The 19,221-nt window shown below is 41.4% G+C and overlaps 2 protein-coding genes across 4 annotated transcripts in view; one reads left to right on the top strand and one right to left on the bottom strand.

Moving 5' to 3' along the window:
- The window catches only part of PTGER2 (prostaglandin E receptor 2), a 449,149-nt gene that overhangs the window by 240,186 nt on the left and 189,742 nt on the right, over positions 1–19,221 (top strand). The window lies entirely within an intron of this gene.
- The window catches only part of FERMT2 (FERM domain containing kindlin 2), an 87,379-nt gene continuing 83,545 nt past the window's right edge, over positions 15,388–19,221 (bottom strand). For all 3 annotated transcript variants that reach the window (XM_063290536.1, XM_063290538.1, XM_063290537.1), the window contains 3 exons: positions 18,947–19,071; positions 18,335–18,476; positions 15,388–16,973 (listed from right to left, as the gene is read on the bottom strand). In XM_063290536.1, coding sequence (XP_063146606.1) covers positions 16,800–16,973; positions 18,335–18,476; positions 18,947–19,071 — 441 coding nt within the window. In that variant the 3' untranslated portion in view covers positions 15,388–16,799. The remainder of the gene's footprint in view (positions 16,974–18,334; positions 18,477–18,946; positions 19,072–19,221) is intronic.

The following is a 19,221-nucleotide window of genomic DNA, read 5'->3' on the forward strand; positions in this document are numbered from 1 at the left end:
TTGTTTTCTATCTTGCATCATTTGAAGAAGCTAAAGGCAAACCCTCTGTTCCAATTCTACTGTCAGATCAGGGTTTAATGTCCAGACAAGGATTTTGGTAGAAGATGGCCAGATTTCAGTGACAGGTTCATGAATATACCTAACTCCCCACTCTGGATGAGTCTCAGTTTCACAGGAAAAGCAGTGGGGAGATGAAGGAAAAGGTAATATTGAAAGAAAGTGCATTTTATAGATGAGTTGTCTGTCTATAATTCTGGGACAAGAAATATCATTAACTGACAGCTGCAGTTTATGCTCATGAATCCTGAAGTGGGGTGGGGGTGCAGTGGGTTTTGTATTTGGGTTTTTATCTCTGTAAGCTGCCCCGAGTCACCACAAGTGAGTTGGGTGGCCATATAAATTTCTTAAATAAATAAATCCTGGAAATCAGCTAATTACTGATTCTGGTGCATCAGAAGAACATCCCTGGAGGGCTGCATCGTTCTTCTGGGGAGGGAAACCTTAAGAATCCTTTCTGCCACCATCCATGATGTAGCAGGTATAGTGTGTGTGTGTGTGTGTGTATCCATTAAATCGTGTCCGATTCTCAGAGACTGCCTGGACAAGTCCCTGAAGTTGTAATTTGAACCCTGGCAAGGTTTTGCAGAAGTGATTTGCCATTGCCTCCTTCCTAGGGCTGAGAGAAAGTGACTGGCCCAAGGTCACCCAGCTGGCTTTGTGCCTAAGGCAGGGCTAGAACTCAGAGTCTCCTGGTTTCTAGCCTGGTGCCTTGAACACTACACCAAATTGGCTCTACAGTATAATAGGTGCCGGTGATCATGATACAAACATTCCAAAGTACAAAACCCTGTTTAGATGGAGAAAGAATTTTGCTTTTCCAGAAACAGTCACATCATGGTTTTGAATGCTGGGGAAAATGATACATTCCCAATTACAAGTTACCCAATTCCACACAACAAATAAGTAACAACTGTTCAATTGCTCCATTATAAACAGATATCCAGATGAAGCAGGCATGTAAGACTTTAAGAAGCTCACTGAGAAAATTTTATAACTTCTCATTATTCACTGCAGACTTGCTTCGTTGTGGTTTGCTCAATAAGATACAATTAGCTGGGTTCATACAACACACTATAACAAAATCAAACGGCATTAAAGCTTAGGGTATTGCATGAACACCCTGTTTCAAAAGCACTTAGGGACCAACCTTCATAAGTGAACAGGATTTTCTTTTGTCCCAGTTATTCTTCCATTTTGTCCACTCCCGTGTCTTTCTAGCTAAATTAGACAAGCTTTGTATTTTTATTTATGCAACTAAATAAACTGGTACAGTTTATATTATAGTGATCATCGCCATCTGTCATTCCGTAGCACTCTTCCCTGATCTGGTGTCCTCTAGGAGTGCTGGGACTGGGAAATTCTGAAAGTTGTAGTCCCCACATATCCAGAAAGGAGCACACTGAGAGGGATGTTCCACTGGTCGCTTCTGAAAAGAAGAACACAGAATGCTCATTTTAGTCCAATTGCCAATACATGCACAGCCAGACTAAAAAGCAGCTCTCTGGGGTCCATCTAGGTTCCTTAATAACACTAAGTGAGATTAATAAACATAGTGGGGTTTACTTTTGAGCGCTCTACATCAGGAATAACTAAATAGGTTGACTGTCTCAGTAGACTGCATGTACCTCCAAGGTGGTAGGCAATGAGATGTTGTCTTGCAAGGGAATCTCCAGATTACAGATCCTAGCTCAAATAGAATAGTATAAGCATTCTTGGGTAAAATTAGGATTTGGCTGTGCTTGTGGCATACAGGCCAAAAAGTGCCAGATTTGAATATCCTTCTCTTTATCATTAGCAGAGAAAGCTGTATGTGGCATGGGTACAATTAAAGTGGTAAGCTAGCTAGCTTAAAGAAAAAGTAATGATCATGCTTGGTGTACATGATATGAAACCTGGCCTTGTTACTGTGGCAGAAAGAAGTCCTCCAGTGGGGAGCACAATTTAGGCTGGCATACTTTTCTGCCAGCTCAAAGACTGGCAGAATACTCATTCATACAGCTGTAAATAACAATCTTGAGTATCTTCTTTCCATACTGGTCTTGAGTTTTGTCAGCAAATCTTTTCTCTGACTTCTTCACGCTCTAGAATCCAGGCAGATGTCTGTTTTCAAGGAAATGGAGGCCTGCAAAATCTCATCCTCTCTCATCCATTCTCAGTGCCCAGAGGTCTCCTCGTGAACCAGTCTCAAATCTTTGACCCCAGAAGTGGCATTGGAGTAATGCTCCTTGCTATATCAAAGGATCTTTCTTGGCTGGAATTTTAATGCTTCTAATCCTAGGGGATATTATATAGGAAGCACATAAATCAGATATGAAAACAACAGTCCCTCCCCCATTTATTATCAACATCTGGCATTCCAAGATATGCTATCTCTGGACAGGAACAGAATCCTGATATTATTTCTGGTGCAATTCTTGTAAATTATAGTTGTGCCTTATGATTAAGAACAGGGGTGGGAAAGGTCTATGGCTAAATGCTGAAGGATGGTGGAGTGGAGTTCAGCAACATCTGGAGGGCCACTGCTTCTCTTCCCCTGATTTAGAAAGTACAGTAGCATGTTTCTTGTGGTCATGTTTGTTATTCTACCTCATGCCAAAGCAATGATGTAACTGAATTCTTGTTAAGATTAAAGAATTCTGCCATCTTCTCTTCCATCTGCTTAATAATCCTTGATCAATCAATAGAGACACATTCAGTGAGTGACTGAAATATGTGTCTGATACTAATTAAAAGCTATGTACTTTCTGGAAGCATGTTCTGAAATAGTTATGATACCTGCCTTACATGCTTATGTGCATAAGATTTAGTTACCAAAGAAAGGGATGATCAGAAAATCATTATGTGAAAACAACTTCTGCACAACTAAGAAAGAAAAGGTGTACGTGTATTGCAAAATATTAAAAGAATATCAAATATTGACTGAATTAAATTCATATATTCATCTGTTTTAGATGGTAATATGTTTCCTATTGCCAATTTTGCTGCAGCAGAATAGCTATATGGTAGCAACATGGGCCATGGTGATTTATTTGCTGAAGAAAATTGGAAAGGAAAAAGAATAAAATATTTTTTTCCCAACGTCCCAGGCTAGGTTATAGTCCTCAGATTTCTTGGTGGTCTCCTATGCAGATACTAATCAGGTCCAGACCTGATTAAGTTTTTCTGAGACCAGCCAAGATACTGGAAGACTTAACAAATGCTATTCTTCAGTTCATTAACATTGCTTCTTTTTATTCTTTACATTTGACAATTCCAATCTTGGAATAAGAAAGTTAAAAAAGAAGGAAAAGGAAATGCCTATCAATTAAGCCCAGAAATATACCTGAGATCAGAATCTCCATTCAAATAGGAGACTGTGCCATCCTGAACTAGAATGAGATCAAGATTTTGATATCCGGTTTTCTGCAATTTTAAGAGATAAATGTAACCTGAGCTCTAAACAAATCCTATTCAGGTGTGAATTTCTGAGGTAGGCAGAGGCAGGATCTCCTGCCATGGGAGGAATTCATTAAAAGCACTTTCTGGAAGTTCAAAATACAGGATTGATTGTGCTGTTTGAGTTTTCCTTAAAAAGAAGTCCTCCAGCAATGCACGTTTCCTTTCCTGCAATATTGCTGCTGCTTCTACTCAACAAAGTCTTTTCTATTGAATAGCATTGTCAAGAAATGTGGATCCTCTTGTGATTTCCTCCACACTCTAAAAAAGAAAGTTGTCAGCAAGGCAAGTCAAGGACCCTGCTTGACAGAAGTTATCTCCCAACAGATGATGGGGTAATTACCCCATCACTACAGCTTCATGCTTCTTTGAAAAGTTGGTGGTTTGCTTTTTGGAAAACATCACCTACATCTTCTTGATGAGAAGAACAACAGTGGACACCACCACCACGATAGTTTTTTTTATTTTTTCTTCCACGCCTTTTAACTCAGATGCTCTACACAACTTTTGCAGAGTGTATTCCTTTGGATTTCTGAGCAGGAATGGGCATTTTTAACATACAGCACCACTCTTCTTCCTTTTCCATTGATTCTGTTCTTTTTGAACAAGTAATATTATTCAGTTGCTATATTCCAGTCATGGGATTCACCCCACCAAGTCTCTGTGATGCTACATCATATTTGTCCTTCTGCATGAAGAGATCAAGCTTGCCTTTTCATGATTCCGTTCACATAGCATTAGCATGGCTGTCAGAGCAGGGGTGCAAACATCTGGACAACCACAGAGGGAAGCAGATGGTTTTCTCTCTCTATCCTGCCTTCTTGTGGTCATCTGGATCTTGGCAGCTCAGCTCTGTGAGCACTAGCATTAGTATAGAGATGATGAAAACCATGCAATTTATGTGTCATATGTCTGAATACATGGGGCTTCCTCGGGATTAAACTCTTTTGCTCAGCAGCATTTATTTCTGAGCAGACTTTCAGAGGATTGCTTTGTGTGCTTAGGTCCATGGCAATCCCCCAGCAGTTTTCTTGTGTCACTTTCTGGTTCAAAACCCCACCTGCCTGTATTTTTGGCTCACAAGCATATGAATAATATTTGGAACAAGGAAGGAGAAGGAAAGGAAAGGAAAAATCATAGTGGTCATGCCTGGTAACCCATCTCATTTCTGAGCCATCAAGTACTCCAGGGACTGAAATTGAACTGCCATGTGCAGACATCTTCCATTTGTAACTTTCCCATGCTTTTCTGGCTACAAATGCTTCATTCAAGAGGGAAATATGGAATGGGGATGTCAGCATCTCTGACTGGTAGTTTGAGGAGCATCTGTCTGGAAGTACTTTCCTTTTAAAAAAATGTTTTCCAATTAAGACTTTGTATCATTTTTAGGAAATGGACCTCCAATTTGTTTGGCTTTTCAAGGCAAGGAGGCATTTGTCATCTCCCCACTGAGGCTTTCATACACACAAGATCTATTAGTCTTTGCAGTTTTCAAATCACAATTTTCTGGTAAGCTTCAATCAGATACTAACAGGAAGAAAAAGGAGCACCCCCACCTCCCCGCTGCCCTTGCCCTCTGATAGAGATGAGCTGATCAAGATGTTCATTCTTGAGTTGAGGGGGCATGAGGTCTTTGCCTTTCCCATTATCCAGGGTCTTTAATTAGACTCCCTCCCCCAGCAAGGCAGCTCAGTGGGTCAAATCTGCTTCCTGTGCAATAAAAGCTGCCAATAAAAAGGAGAATTAACAGAATGCTCTGCACTGACTAAATTTAGAGGAGGCGGATTCTGGGCTATTCTCTATTTACTTTTAAAGAGTTATTTGGGCTATACAGAATTTTAAAAATGCAGGGGTGTTGCAATAGCACCTATATTCAGGACAGAGAAGAATGATTTCCCCTCAATTGTGGCATATTTTACTGTCTCACAACCTGATGTGGCTAAAGGAGAGTGAGATGCTGCCACAGTTTGGGAGATGCTGTGACAGACAGCTAGGCTGCATCTGGCTGCTTCCCACATGCTTTGCTGAGGAAGGAAGAGCTCTTTTCTTGAGGCTCTCTGGCTCAGATGCAGCACGGTCAGTTCTAGGCATCCCCTCTTAGGAGGTTCAGGAACTAGATGTTGAGCAAAGTTCCTCTCTCTACCAGAAGACTCAGAGAACAGCTGCAAGTCCAGATGTGATTTCAGATACCTTATCCATATCTTCCACATGGTTTTGATAACAACTCCCATAATACTTGACAAATTTCTGGGCAGGCTGGCTGAGAGTTGCAGTCCAAAACATCTGGAGAACATTGAATGGTTGAGCCCTTCAGTAGACAATGCAGAATGAGGGAGACAGACCACTCATTTGACTCAGAAAAAGGCTGCTTTCTACTTAGATCTCTTTCTTTCTTTTAGCCTGGTGATGCAAAGAATATTCCTTGACTTCCTTTTCAACCTGCTCTAATTTAATTTAAAGAAAGAGTTTTTGCTTTTGAATTTTTTTTCAAAGGAGAGCAGGATTTGGGTGTAATTCACATGGGTAGGGTGTAGTATTGTTGCACCTCACCTATTGAGATAGCAGCTGGCCAAGAGATGGGTGTGAAAAGCTTATTTTCCCACTGAGATATCCCATGACTAGCCATTGGCAATCTCCCTGGCCTCTGCCTTTTAGTCACCCCAAAGGAAGACCCCATGGGGGAATTTCTCCCACTGGACCTTTTCAGCCAGGGAAGCTCCAGAATGATGGTAAGATGTCCACCTGAAGATTATATCAGCAACACTAACCCCAGCCACCTTCAGCAATAGAACAGCATCCCACCAAGGGAAATAAGAAAGGAATTCCCAAGCTCCTGAGAATAAGGTATTAAAATAGAAGCCTCTTTTGCTAAAGGAGAAAATTTTGGAGCACTTCCAGGGTAGATGCCTATCTTGCACAGACTTTTAGGCCATCCACAACAGTGAAGTCAGAAAGTAAAATCTCCTTTGAGCTGTGCTCAACTCCTGGTGACTTCATAGATACATCCCTGTGGTCTCCCATCCACGTACTTACATCAGCTTAGTTTTTTGGGGATCAGTCAAGTTGATTAGATGCTGTCACCTAACCAAGCACCAAAAAAAAAAAGGGTAGAAAACAGCAGTAGAGAAACACAGTGTTAATAATAACAATAGTTACTACTGGAAGAGCAGTTCGATAGTAAAGAGCAAGGCAGCTTCTGTATATACTATTTTACTCAACTTTGTTTTAGTAAGGAACACCTGATCCTGCAAGGGACACCGACATATAACTATAACTCTCTGGAGTCCCAGGATACTGAAGTTATAGTTTCTGGAAGATAGCAGATTGGGGAAGGGAGATCTTTTTACCTTCAACACATCTGGAGAGGATTGAGTTAAGAAAGGGAGACTTTAAGTGAAAGTCTTGCCTTGTGATCACTGAGTAGAGATTAGTTTTGCCTGGTCTCTTAGATATGCCAATCTATGCATTATTTGCTTGGTAAATTTAATACACATGGGAAGTCTAGGGAAAAAATCATCAAAAATAGTTTAGTAGAAGGCTATTTCCCCATCACCTCACCCACCTTTGTGCAGGACCAGTGAGTCACCCTCATGAAGCTACTGGTCAATACAACTCCAGTGCCTCATGCCCCCAGAGGAACAGCTGGAGCCCATGTGGTTTTCATATATGCTGTTTGAACTTGTTCTACTTTTAGACCATCCATCTTCATCTGGCGTCATTATTCCGTTGCTCAGAATGACTGTTTGGTCTGTTTTTGCTTTTTCCTTTTTAAAAACTTAAAAGCATAGGCAGTTCCACTTCCATGAGAAGAGGTTAATGACAACAGACCCCAAATTCAGCTAAGCCTTCCCATCAGCATCCATTACCTAGACTTGTGTCACGTTCTCTCAACAGAGGACTCAATCTGAGCAATCTCACCTCCCGTTCAGGGGGGAAAAAGTGCTGAGAACTGGATTTAGGGAGAGCAGTTTTGAACCTTCTTCACCAGCTGATGGCCTGGCTGACCAGAGATTATGCTCGCTGTGGTCCAATACACCTGATGGGCACCAGGCTAGAGAAATCTCTGGGAGAGGAGAGAGTTTTTCTCACATCTGCTTCCCAGCCTCCGAGAGCTAAAGCACCTTCCTTTGTTTCTGTTCTTGGAGGCACACTTTGCTCTTCTGTTGAAAGAAAAGGAAAGCTATGATAACAACTAAAATACGTTCGAACACAAGAGTCTTTTTGGCAGAGGTGAACAAGCTTTTTCACCCTGAGGGTGCAATACTGAGTGGTGGGTGAAGACCACATATTTCTGTATGCAAATTTGCACACAGTCCCCCACACCAACACCCCCACTGCTCACAACCATCCTGCCACTGTTTCCATTTCAATTGGGTAACCCTCATTTCCCCCCTGCCCCCAATCCACATAAAAGTGAGGGAAAAATGCATGACAAACCTAATTGGCCTGGAAGTTGTCTCCTGCTGAAAAAAAGGGAGGAAGAGACAGAATTGTGTTAATTTCATGTCAGCTAAGTCAAGCCTGGACTTTAAAGAACCAGGATAGAAAGAGTATTGATGCTTTTGAACTTTGGTGTTGGAGAAGACTCTTGAGAATACCATGCATAGCCAAGAAAACAAATAAATGGATCATTGAACAAATCAACCCAGAGTTCTCACTCAAGGCATAAATGGCCAGGCTCAGATTATCATATTTTGGACAAATCATACCAAGACCTAGCTCTCTTGAGAAGTCTATAATGCTGCAAAAGGTGGAAGGAAAGCGAAGGGTGACCAGCAGCAAGATGAAGAGATTCAATTATAACAGTCATGGGGTGCACCATTGGAAGACGCAAAGGGCCAGATTGGAAACAGATGGTCCTGGAGAAAATCTATGTGGTTGCTATCAGTTGACACCTACTTGATGACACACAATCAAGCTAAGCCAGCAATCTTCATGAAGGACCTGCTGAAGCAGTTGAAATTCAGGAGCAAGGCAGAGCTTCACATTGCAAAAATATTTTTTTCTAAGTTGGATACACTGCAGGGACATCCACTGGGTTAGTCAAAAAAGTCAGGATGGTGGCTGCAAACATGGAGTGCCAGCAGCTAGGGATGTACATTTGGTGGGTCCCAGGCATCGGGACTTCTGTGCTGCGGCGCCTGCCTTGTGGAACATTCTTTGCCCCAATATTAGATTAGCTCCATCTCTTTGGACCTTCCGGAAGTCCCTCAAGACCTGGTTGTGTCACCAGGCCTGGGGCTCCCAGAGAACCGGAGACCTGCTTAGATGGCTCCATTGTTAAGTTAGCTATCCTTATTCTCTCTTGCCTAGGGTTTGTATATCTGTTTTTTTATCATGTTTATCTTTTAATACTGATTTTTATATATTTTATACTGATTGTTTATGTATGTTGTTTTTACAGGATTGTTGTAAGCTACCCAAAGTTGCTTTTCTGTGAGATGGGCAGCTATGCAAATTTGATAAATAAATAAATAAACCGTATGTGACCAAAGTTCTCCCTGCTTTTAAACATACATGTGATGTTTGAAATTGGAGTCTACATTACATAGGGGTTTCAGGCCTGCAACTAGGGTCTGTGTCACCTGGGGCAAACATGGATTCCATGCCCATTTTGGTGTCCCCCTCCCACCACTCATTTTGGCACCTCCCCCAGTGTGGTGCCCAGGGCACATGTCCTACTTGCCCCTCCCCCCAGTTGTGGCCCTGGGGGGTTGGATGTAGTAGCCTAAATGACCTCTTCTGATAGTATGATTCTATGAATCAAAAGCACAAAACCTTTCAAGAGCTACAAGAAATAGTCTCTCAGTAGTTTCTGTTGGGGGCTGGAGGGAGGACCCTTTTTCTAGGAGTTTTCTATTCCCAACTTTTTCTCAGTTTTAATTTGGATTCCTATTCTGAGTAGCGGGTTGGACTCAGTGGCCTAAATAGTCCTCTCCAATGCCATGGTTCTATAAGCCAATCACCCCCAGGCAACAGAATTTATTATGACTCATGGCAGGCTGACTAGGAGAAGGAGTCTCTATGAAGGAGAACATACAGAGGGATATTTGTTCAACCCTTCTGTAGGGATGCATTTTTGGCCATTCGTTAATTGTGGGAATAGGAAGCACAGAACTTTTCCCTCCACACTCATCCCCATTTGTCATGTGTTTGTTTGCAGAAAAATTGACTTTTTTAACTAAGTGCAGAAGGAGTGGAGTTTGTTTTTAATCAACCCATCCAACTGAAGGCATCTTGGGGACACATGAAAAGTCCTGCTGGCCAAGGGACAGAGCGTTCCACGGAATTCAGCATCTTATATGGTCTCCAGTGGATGACGTGCAGATACATTGGGCTTGGTCATGTTTAGCCTTGAGAAGAGAAAGTGGAGAGGGGCATGAGAACCTCCTCAAGCACCCAAAGAGGTTTCTCACCTGTTTTAGCTTGCACCTCTTTGTCTTTATGCTGTGCCTGAAAACTGGAGGGAGCTGATGACATCACAGCATCATTGCAATGAGCTGATTCAACATTTTCAGCCTTCTTTTGTGTTTTTTGAGATTTTCAGGGTTGCAAGAGGCAACACAGGTACTTCAAAACTTGCTCCTTAAAGTCTTCCCAAATCTAAAGACATTGATCCAATTTGGTTCAGAGCAGTTAAGGGATGCCCCTTAATTCCCCTTAGACCTCTAAAAGCACACACCTGAGCATTTTAGCACATCACCTGCACGTTGCCTATCCACCACAATGGTTAAAGGTAAATGGGTCCTTAGAAAGGCAATTTTCCCTGAAATCAGGGAAATTCCTCAGTTGGTCTTCCTGCTCTTTTCAGCAAACTGGGCCAAATTATTTTCTCTTGGAGTCCCTAGATGGCAGTAAAGAGTTACCTCCAACCCTTCTGAGGAAAATCTTCTCATTACAATGGGAAAAAAAGGACCACTGTATCTTATGTTGGCACCATCATCTAGGTAGCCAATTGGTTTTCCCTAGTCAGAAGGCCTGCTTCTGAATGCATCTAGGTGAGCTTGCAATAAAATTCTCGTTTAGGTCTTGCAAAGTTGTTGCAGTATGTTCCTGTACTGGCCCCCTGCACATCCCACTCAGTAGCTAGCAAAGTACTTAGTTTTGACCCTACTCAATGAGTATCTGTGCTTCAGCCTTTCCCTCCACTCAGCATGCATTGAACCTCAGACCAGGAGCTCCATTCTCAGTATCGTGCAGGTAGTCACCTTGGTTCAAATATGGGCTTTGCAGTTGGCACAGTTGGTATGCTCCCAGGAATGCCATGCACCACAGGCACTGGACTATTGCAGTATTAAAGTGACAGGACAAAAGAAGAGCCATGCTGGGTCAGAACAAAGGTCTGGCTAGTGCAGCATTCTATTTCCACAAAATCCAATCAGCTGCCCATTATAACAGGTTTAAGTTGCAACTTCCTAGATTTCACTTATATTCAAGGGGAAACTTTCTGACAGTAAGATCTCTGGAACAGTTGACCTATGGAAGCTGTTGGTTTTTCATCTCTGGAGGTTTTTAAGGAGGGGCACAACAGGGAGGTCTAAATGGCTTTTCCTACCCATTGCAGAAGGTTGGAACAGATGTTCCTTGTGGTCCTTTTCAATTCTATAATTCCGCTGCGGGTTAAACCGCTGAGCTGCCGATCGGAAGGTCGGCGGTTCGAAACTGCGCGGTGGGGTGAGCTCCCGTTGCTCGTCCCAGCTCCTGCTCACCTAGCAGTTCGAAAACATGCAAATGTGAGTAGATCAATAGGTACCGCTTCGGCGGGAAGGTAACGGCGTTCCGAGTCGTCATGCTGGCCACATGACCCGGAAGTGTCTATGACAACACCGGCTCCAAGGCTTAGAAACGGAGATGAGCACCGCCCCCTAGAGTCGGATTCGACTGGACTTTACGTCAAGGGAAACCTTTACCTTTACCTATGAACCCAAAAGACAAAGTTCCTTCTCATTTTCCCCCCTAGCAAATGGCACTGATACATAGGCTGCCTCAGTCTAGTAGCCATTGATAAATCTCCTCCTCCTCAAACAAGCAGAATCCACCTGTATGTTAGAAGCCATAACGACACCTTGTATTTGCAGGTGCCAGAATTTAAATTATCTGTTCTACATTTCTCACTATTTATTTTCAGTGGTTGAGTCTAGATACTACTTTTAAGAAAAGAGGTTAAAATGTTCTCCCATTCCAATTACTTGGCATTTTTTATGATTCTTGTGGCTTCACCTGATGGCTTACCCCTTTAGATCTAAATTAGAAGACACTGTTCTGGAGTCACCAATCCCACACACAACCAAAAACATTTTGTGCACAATTTTCAAAAAAAGCATTTCTCAAACGATGAGTGATCAGTGAGGACCCTGGAGCATCAGTAGACAGGCCCCATTGCAACTCCAGTGCTCATTGGTTAGGCTACCATATATCTTATGCCACATTATTTCCTGATGGAAAGGCAGGGGTTAAATCTAATCAGTACAGAACTGAATTGCAGATGAATGTCTCCACACCAGCATTGGGCTGCAAAGGGTTGTAGCAAAATGGAAGGGCACAGACTTTATAAACTGAAGATCCCAGATTACATGTCCCATTTACCCATGGTTAACAGCTGTAATTTACTCAACTTTGTTTTCTGGATTTACTTGACATACTGAACCACAACTTAACTCCGTGGGCTGGGTTCATAAATACTAGGCTAAATGAACTTGGCTAATTAATGTTCATTGTGCTGGGCAAAATCAAGCACTCTCCTTAGCAAGGCTGAGAAAGGATTTTCCACCTGAAAATCAGTGTAGAATATAGACATCAGATTCTGTGACTGTTTATCTGAACCATGGTTTATGGCAGCCTTTCTCAACCTTTTGATCCTGGAGGAACCCTTGAAATATTTTTCAGGCCTTGGGGAACCCCTGCACAATCAGGCTCAAATATAGGCCAGAGGTTACAAAATGATTATATTCCTTTTATGTGTAGGCCTGTATATATGCATTCAGTGTTCTTAAACCTAAAATAAAGAATGGAACTTAGCTCTTTAATGTGAGCTTGCCTGATCTTGAAATAATTTTTTAAATAAATTGCTATCTCCCAGGGAACCCCTAGTGACGTCTGGCGGGAATCCTAGGGTTCCACAGAACCCTGGTTGAGAAACCCTGGCTTATGGGAATAATGGAATTTCCTAGGTTTGCATGTGTACTGAGCCAAAAAAGTAGCCAACCACATTTTGGCCCAGTGCGCTATATGAACTGGTATGACCTCAACATCTGGCCGCATGTGTATTTGATCCTATCACAGTTGTCTCTTCAACCTCTGCCTGCAGTTCTTTATGTGGTGATCACAGTGAGGGATCTATCCTGCTTTGGTTAGCAGCACTTAATTACTCAGCTAGCCATTTCACTTTGGGAGCTGCTGAGTTGACTGCCTACACAAAATTAGGCAGTCCACCAGCACAGCGGAAGGAAGGCAGCTGAAACAGCTGAAGTCAATGCTGGGAATTAGATACAAGGAGGAAAAGAGGTCAGCAAAGGGCCATGGGAAGGAGGACAGGACTTGTAAGAAATAATCATCTTGGTTCCAGCGGACAGTAAAGAATGCAAGAAAAGGATTACCTCATTTCCTACTCCAAACACACATGTATTTGCTTTTAAAAAACTATGGTTTATCCTACCAAACATTCAAGGTCTGCTCCACCTCCACAGCTCCTCCTGTCCCTTATTCTTAACCCAAGCCTGTCCACCCACAAGGAACCAGGGACACAACTGTAGGGGAAACATTTAGAACACCGTTGGACATCCCCGACTCTGACTTTAGTGCTAAAGAAGAAGAGTTTTGTTGAGCCAGATCAAATGCCTGTTTGGTCCACATCCTGTTTCCCACAGAGGCCAACTAGATGCCTCTGGAAGCTAACAAGCAGGATGTGAATACAACAACATCCTCCTGCTTGAGTCCTCCTGTGGCTGGAATTCAGAGAAATACTGGCCATGTTCATGGTTAACTTAATCATGATTTATTACTACCTAGATTTCAGCTTTTAAAGGAAGCAGGTTTGAAGCTGCACATAAAGCAAGAAAGCATAGTTGGTGCCCTTGATAAAGCAGCTCCTCACAGGACTGCTTGACTTTATTTAGCTTTCCCTTCATATGTAAGAATCCCACGAAAAAGTTGGGAGCGGGTACAATTTTCCTGCAGCAGCCTCAAAACAAGAATGGGTGGATATGCTTTCATGAAGCTTTTTTACCTCAAAATAATCTCAAAAATGGTACTTTCACATAGAGAATTCTACAACATCTGAAAGGGGCCTTTGTCTTTCATGTCAATACCTCTCTTGCTGGTTATCTGATTTGTCACATCATTTTAGAGCAGTGTCTCTCAACCTGAGCAACTTTAAAATGTGTGGACTCTAACTCCCAGAATTCCCCAGCCAATTCTAATTCTGGGAGTTGAAGTCCACACATCTTAAAGTTGCTGAGGTTGAGAAACACAGTTTTAAAGTTCCTTTAATCAAACTCTGAACATGAACTTGATTTCTATGTATTGTGTCGCCCACACTCATCTGAGCAACCTCTATAGGCTAAGAGTCACTCAGAAAAAGCAGTGACGACAGCCTCCAGCAACCACACTACTCACACAATTCTCTACCAAGGAGTTACAGCTTATTCTTTCCAACTCCCTTCCCACAAACAAATTCTGGCATTTAATGGTTATAAAACAACCAATCAGGCTGAAATTGGTAATATGTTTCTCCTGACAGACCTTTTGCAAGAATGTAATGGAGGATGCAAAAAACCCCAGATAAAGTAAATTTCATATAATTTTTCAGTTACTGTTGCACTGTTACTCAGGACTTCCAAATTAATAAGGGACAGACCATACTTGCTTGGTAACCTACATTCCATTCAAGACAGGAAAGAAGCTTTTAGTAATTATCCTTCCACCAGAATTGATCTCTATAACATGGCTCTTTGATTTCATTACTCTTGCAAATGAAAGGCTGCAGAGACAATGTTTAGCCCTAAACATTTACAGTCTGGCTTGCACAGGTCAAATTATTCCCCCAAATATAATTAGCATTGACTTTGAAACATTTATGACCGATTAATGCTAGCAAATCTTATTATGGCTAAAAATTATGATTTTTAATAAGAGGAAATGCACCAGAAGCTATTTTTTTTGTGAAATAAATGAATGAAACTGTCTCTCTCTATATATATACAGTACTTCTGTTATTTATTCCTGGATTTTCTCTGGAATGCAAAAACCTAACAAAATGCTGATTGATCCACTGGAAAGAAGTTGCAGTTTCCAGAAGGTGTTTATTTTTCCTTCTTCTGAGAGGATCAGGATTTTACCCAAGGAAAAGGAGGGCGTTGAATTGGCATGGAATGAATGGGAGGGGGGGCAAGTTTGCATTTTGTCAAGGTCTCCTATGTGACTTTCCTTTCTGAAAGTGAGGATGGAATATGCTAGAGAATGGGCTTCCTCCCAAATGATTTTGATCAAGGTAAGCATTTCTTTCCTGAATCCAGGCTGCTTAGTATTCACAATGGATAAAAGGTAATCCTGATTAGCATTCCTGTGCCAGACCATTTCCCCGTGGAGCAAGATTAATGTCCCTCCGCTCCCCAGTTTACCTGTCTCAGTGTGTGCATGAGTCTCCCACTACTTATGAAACTCCTGAATCTTTCTATCGAGAACATGTGTCCCTCCAATCCCAGCCCCAAATTCCTACCCCTGCCTTGCTTTAGTGTATGAATGCTATGTCTGAGCACAAGTTAAAATCTCTATAAAGCCACATTCGATTCTAGCATTCCACATGCTGCAGTACACCAGCTGAATTCACATGAAGAGGGTGTTGGTGAATTTTCAATGAAGATTACAAGAAGAAATTGAAACAAAGACTAGATGTTAAATAAAAGATTCAACCTTTATTTAAAATACAATGCATTTGTACATAGACTTTATGTCTTGGATTATTGAAGACAACACTGGTTTATCCCTTGGTGTTGGGTGGGTTGGGGAATCCCCGGCGGCTAGTGTTAATTTCAAAGTAAGACACTCCCCCTCCTCAAACTCCAGGTAACTAAGTACATTGTTGTTAAGGGCTTTGTGGCACAGCTATAACAAAGTCAGGAACTTAACTTACGTTAAAAATATACTGTAAGGCCAATATATTTGATACTATTGCGATTCCTCCTACTTTGGCTTGTGAGGCTAGCTTTAAAAGAAAGAAAAACCTGTACATTTATAAAATTTGTGTTTTTCTTTTTACATTAGTTACATAAAACAAAAAATCTTATACTTCATAGACCTTTACTTCATATCGTTATGAAAAGATTTTGCATATCATCTTAGATAAAGAGTGGCTATGCTGGTGAATACTAAAGGTGTTTGTAATACAATATGGTGTTAAGAAAATAAAGAGGGCAGGAAAGAGAGAAATGCACAACATATAAATGATTATCAAAAGGAAAAACGGATACGCTTGGAACCAAATTTGCCAGTATTTTTCAAGGCCACTCAGGCTTGGTTTTACAAAAACCTTCAGGCTCCAATTATGTCATAAGAGCAAAACTTGGTGCCTTTCAGATGTCCTGGACTTCAGCTCCCAATATCCAAACCTGAACACTTGGAATTCTGGGAAATGTAGTACAGGGCATCTGAAGGACAGCCGCATGAGAAAGGCTAATGTAGTGTGAAAAAACGTAAGGGATACAGGACTCAGTCCACAAAGCACCATGATGCACATAAGAGCCCAGGCACAAACCCCACCGAAATATGTGGGGAAGAAGGGCAGCCAAAAGGAAAAAAAAAAAGGAAAAAAAACCCTTCCTGGATTGCACACCAAAAATTCTACTTTAAACATAGGAAGGAAGTTGAACACATGGATGTCAATTTTACAATATATATATATTTGTTTAAAAACCTCATAAAACATGCATTAAACATGATAAATACACTTCATATAGATTAGGCCCTGGGTATCTATATAGTTAAATGGCTTAGTGTTTTAATTTGTTTAAAAAACTGATTTGGTTAGCTTACATTTGTCAGAAATTAACCTGAACAGCCCCTTGTTTTTTGCTGAGTGAGGGGATAAGAGGCACGAATTTAGGCATTGCATTATCTGTGTTTTGGTTTTGCGTAGCAGATTAACGGAAGTGCTATTTAGCGCACGTAAAAATTTATCTGCTAATGCAAGTTTCCATCTTAAGAAAGGAAAGTTACACTTCAAGCTTAACTTGATTAAGCAGCATACAGCTTTAAATAGTAATATGGCCATTTAGTTTATGTCAGTAGAACAGGCAGTCTCATCCAACTCACACCCAGCCACTAGTCAGCTTGTAGAACATCTCTTCATCTAAGCTTTCGTTCTGATCTTTTGCACGTGTTGACAGGAAAATGTAGCCACCGATAAACTCATGCACCACTTTGCAATCGACTTCAGTGCAGATGAAAGATACTCGGACGTCATCTGCAAATTCTACAGTTACCTAGAAGTGCAAGAAATCCAGCAAATGTTTTATAAGACTTTAAGGATTTTATCCTGCAATACTGTCACAAAGCTCACATTGGGACATGAAAAAAATATACTTCCTCCGACATACTCAAAGCAGCTTACGTGGCTGTTACTCCATTCTGTCCTTGCACAACCTAAGGAAGCAGAGTGGGGTTGGTGGGTGCAACTGACCACCTTTGCCATGATATTTGAACCGTGAAATTATAATTAATATTAATCCACATCCATCGTATATAAATCAAATCAATGAATGAAGATTGGCACTAACAAAGCCTGCTTAGTTTGAATGGCTTGGCAAATTGTGCTCTGAGGGACCTGCTGCATAAGAAGGGAAAGAGAACGTACTTGTTCCTAATTGTCCAAATCATGGTTTGGAAGATCGGGATGTGAAGGGGACCTAACTGGTTTCTGATTACCAAAACAAGCATATAGATTAAGAAGGTAACAGCCTTCTAAACCTGGTAAACTGCAGCCAGCATAATCTAGTGGTCCAAAATGAAATCCCTGCTTTGAAATTCTATCTCAGCTGCCAATCTACTAAATGACTTTTAAGTTCAGCCACTTCTTTGAGGCTCCTTTTTTGTACAACCTTGTTAACATTACATTAGTGAGATACATTAAATGGTACGTTCAACACTTGAAATGCTAAATAATGTTATGTTATGGCTGAGCTTAGCCTGCTGGGTTCCACAGGCACTGAAAAGTCCTACTGTTAGCCATAAAAGGTTACTGCAAACGCAATATAGGATCAGACTGGTTTCTCTGAGAGGCAATTCATATGACTGTATCTTTTCTTATGACTACCAAGCTGGAAGGATTTTGAGCAATTCTATATTTGAGCATTCAGCTTTCTTACCAAGGGAACACTACATCCTTCAACAAGACACAAGCTGATTAAATGATCAGATCATCAGTTAGCGAGTGCTGTTTCAGCTGGTCATATGAATTCCTCCATCTACCAAGTTCTGGATCTCCAAAATGTTATGTAAGAATGTGACATAAGAAGGTCTTTCTTTACTTAGAACAACACTTCTTTTTGTGAGTTTAGAAAGATTGGGATGTTACGCTCTCCTTCCCATTTCTTTCTTAATAACGATACAAAGAACACAGTCAGTTTCACAATTAAGAAGAGGGGCTACTGACAGATAGGAGTTTGTTCTGGCTTTTAAAAAAAAAGATGAACAGTACCAAGAAATAAAAGCAAAGACACCACCAAAGCCTGAAGGCAGAAAATACAGTCTTGTACTTTAAACAATCTAAACCAAAAATTTCAGTCAACAGAATATCTAAGATTTCAGCATGCCCAGAAAGCTTTGTAGAAAAGGCCTTGCTTACCATTTTGATTTCCCAATTCACATTCCATTGTTTCATGTTGCTGAACCGCCATGTCTTGATGGCATCACTGGTGCCAGCATCCATCCGTATCAGCCGGTTGTAGGCAATTCCAATAAGTTCTTCCTTCTTACCCCCTTGGAACCTGCATTTTTTGCATTTTAGAAGGAATGTTTTACTCAAGTCCAAAAATGATCAGAACATTCAAAAATAAGAACTGTCTGTCTTCAGAGAAGCTATTCTTTTGTAGGTGCATTCACATGACCTTGCATGACTTACTGTAACAGGGATAAGCCTTAAGCAAGCCTCCCACTTGCCTTCTGTCAGTCAGCTTCTACCCAACAAGTATAGTCCCACCTTGCTTCTGCATTAATGATAACAGGACTTATCAGTCAGTCTCATACAGAGGTATTAAGGAATCCCCTGCTTTGTAGCACATCAAGCCAAGATTTTAAAAAAATATATTTTCTGTCAGGCCAAAGCGCTCTTTACTTGCTGTGCAAAATTCAATACTTATGGACAGCTGTCATAACCCAAGGAGCCTCACCCTCCCGTAATTGCCCACGAGAATTGGGCACATGGAATTTTTGGCTGGACATTTATGGAACCACAGACCTTGCAATAAAGTGTGTAATGCCAAACTCTGGTAGGGACTGCCAAGCTTGTATAAACCTCATTTTGGCTTCAATAAGGCTCATCTGAGCGACATTCTGATGGGCCTCTAAGATCCGAGCAGTGATCTGTAAGGATGACACAGAAACACTTGAGGCAACTGATCTGAATTTAAGACACAATTTATAAGAGATGGGAAGGGGAAGCAGTGCTGAGAGAGAGACAAAAATGAGGGAGGAGGAAGAGGTGATTCAGTACTACTCAATTTTCCCCCACCT

Source organism: Candoia aspera, chromosome 1, assembly GCF_035149785.1.
Source record: "Candoia aspera isolate rCanAsp1 chromosome 1, rCanAsp1.hap2, whole genome shotgun sequence".
Taxonomy (NCBI): Eukaryota; Metazoa; Chordata; class Lepidosauria; order Squamata; family Boidae; genus Candoia; species Candoia aspera.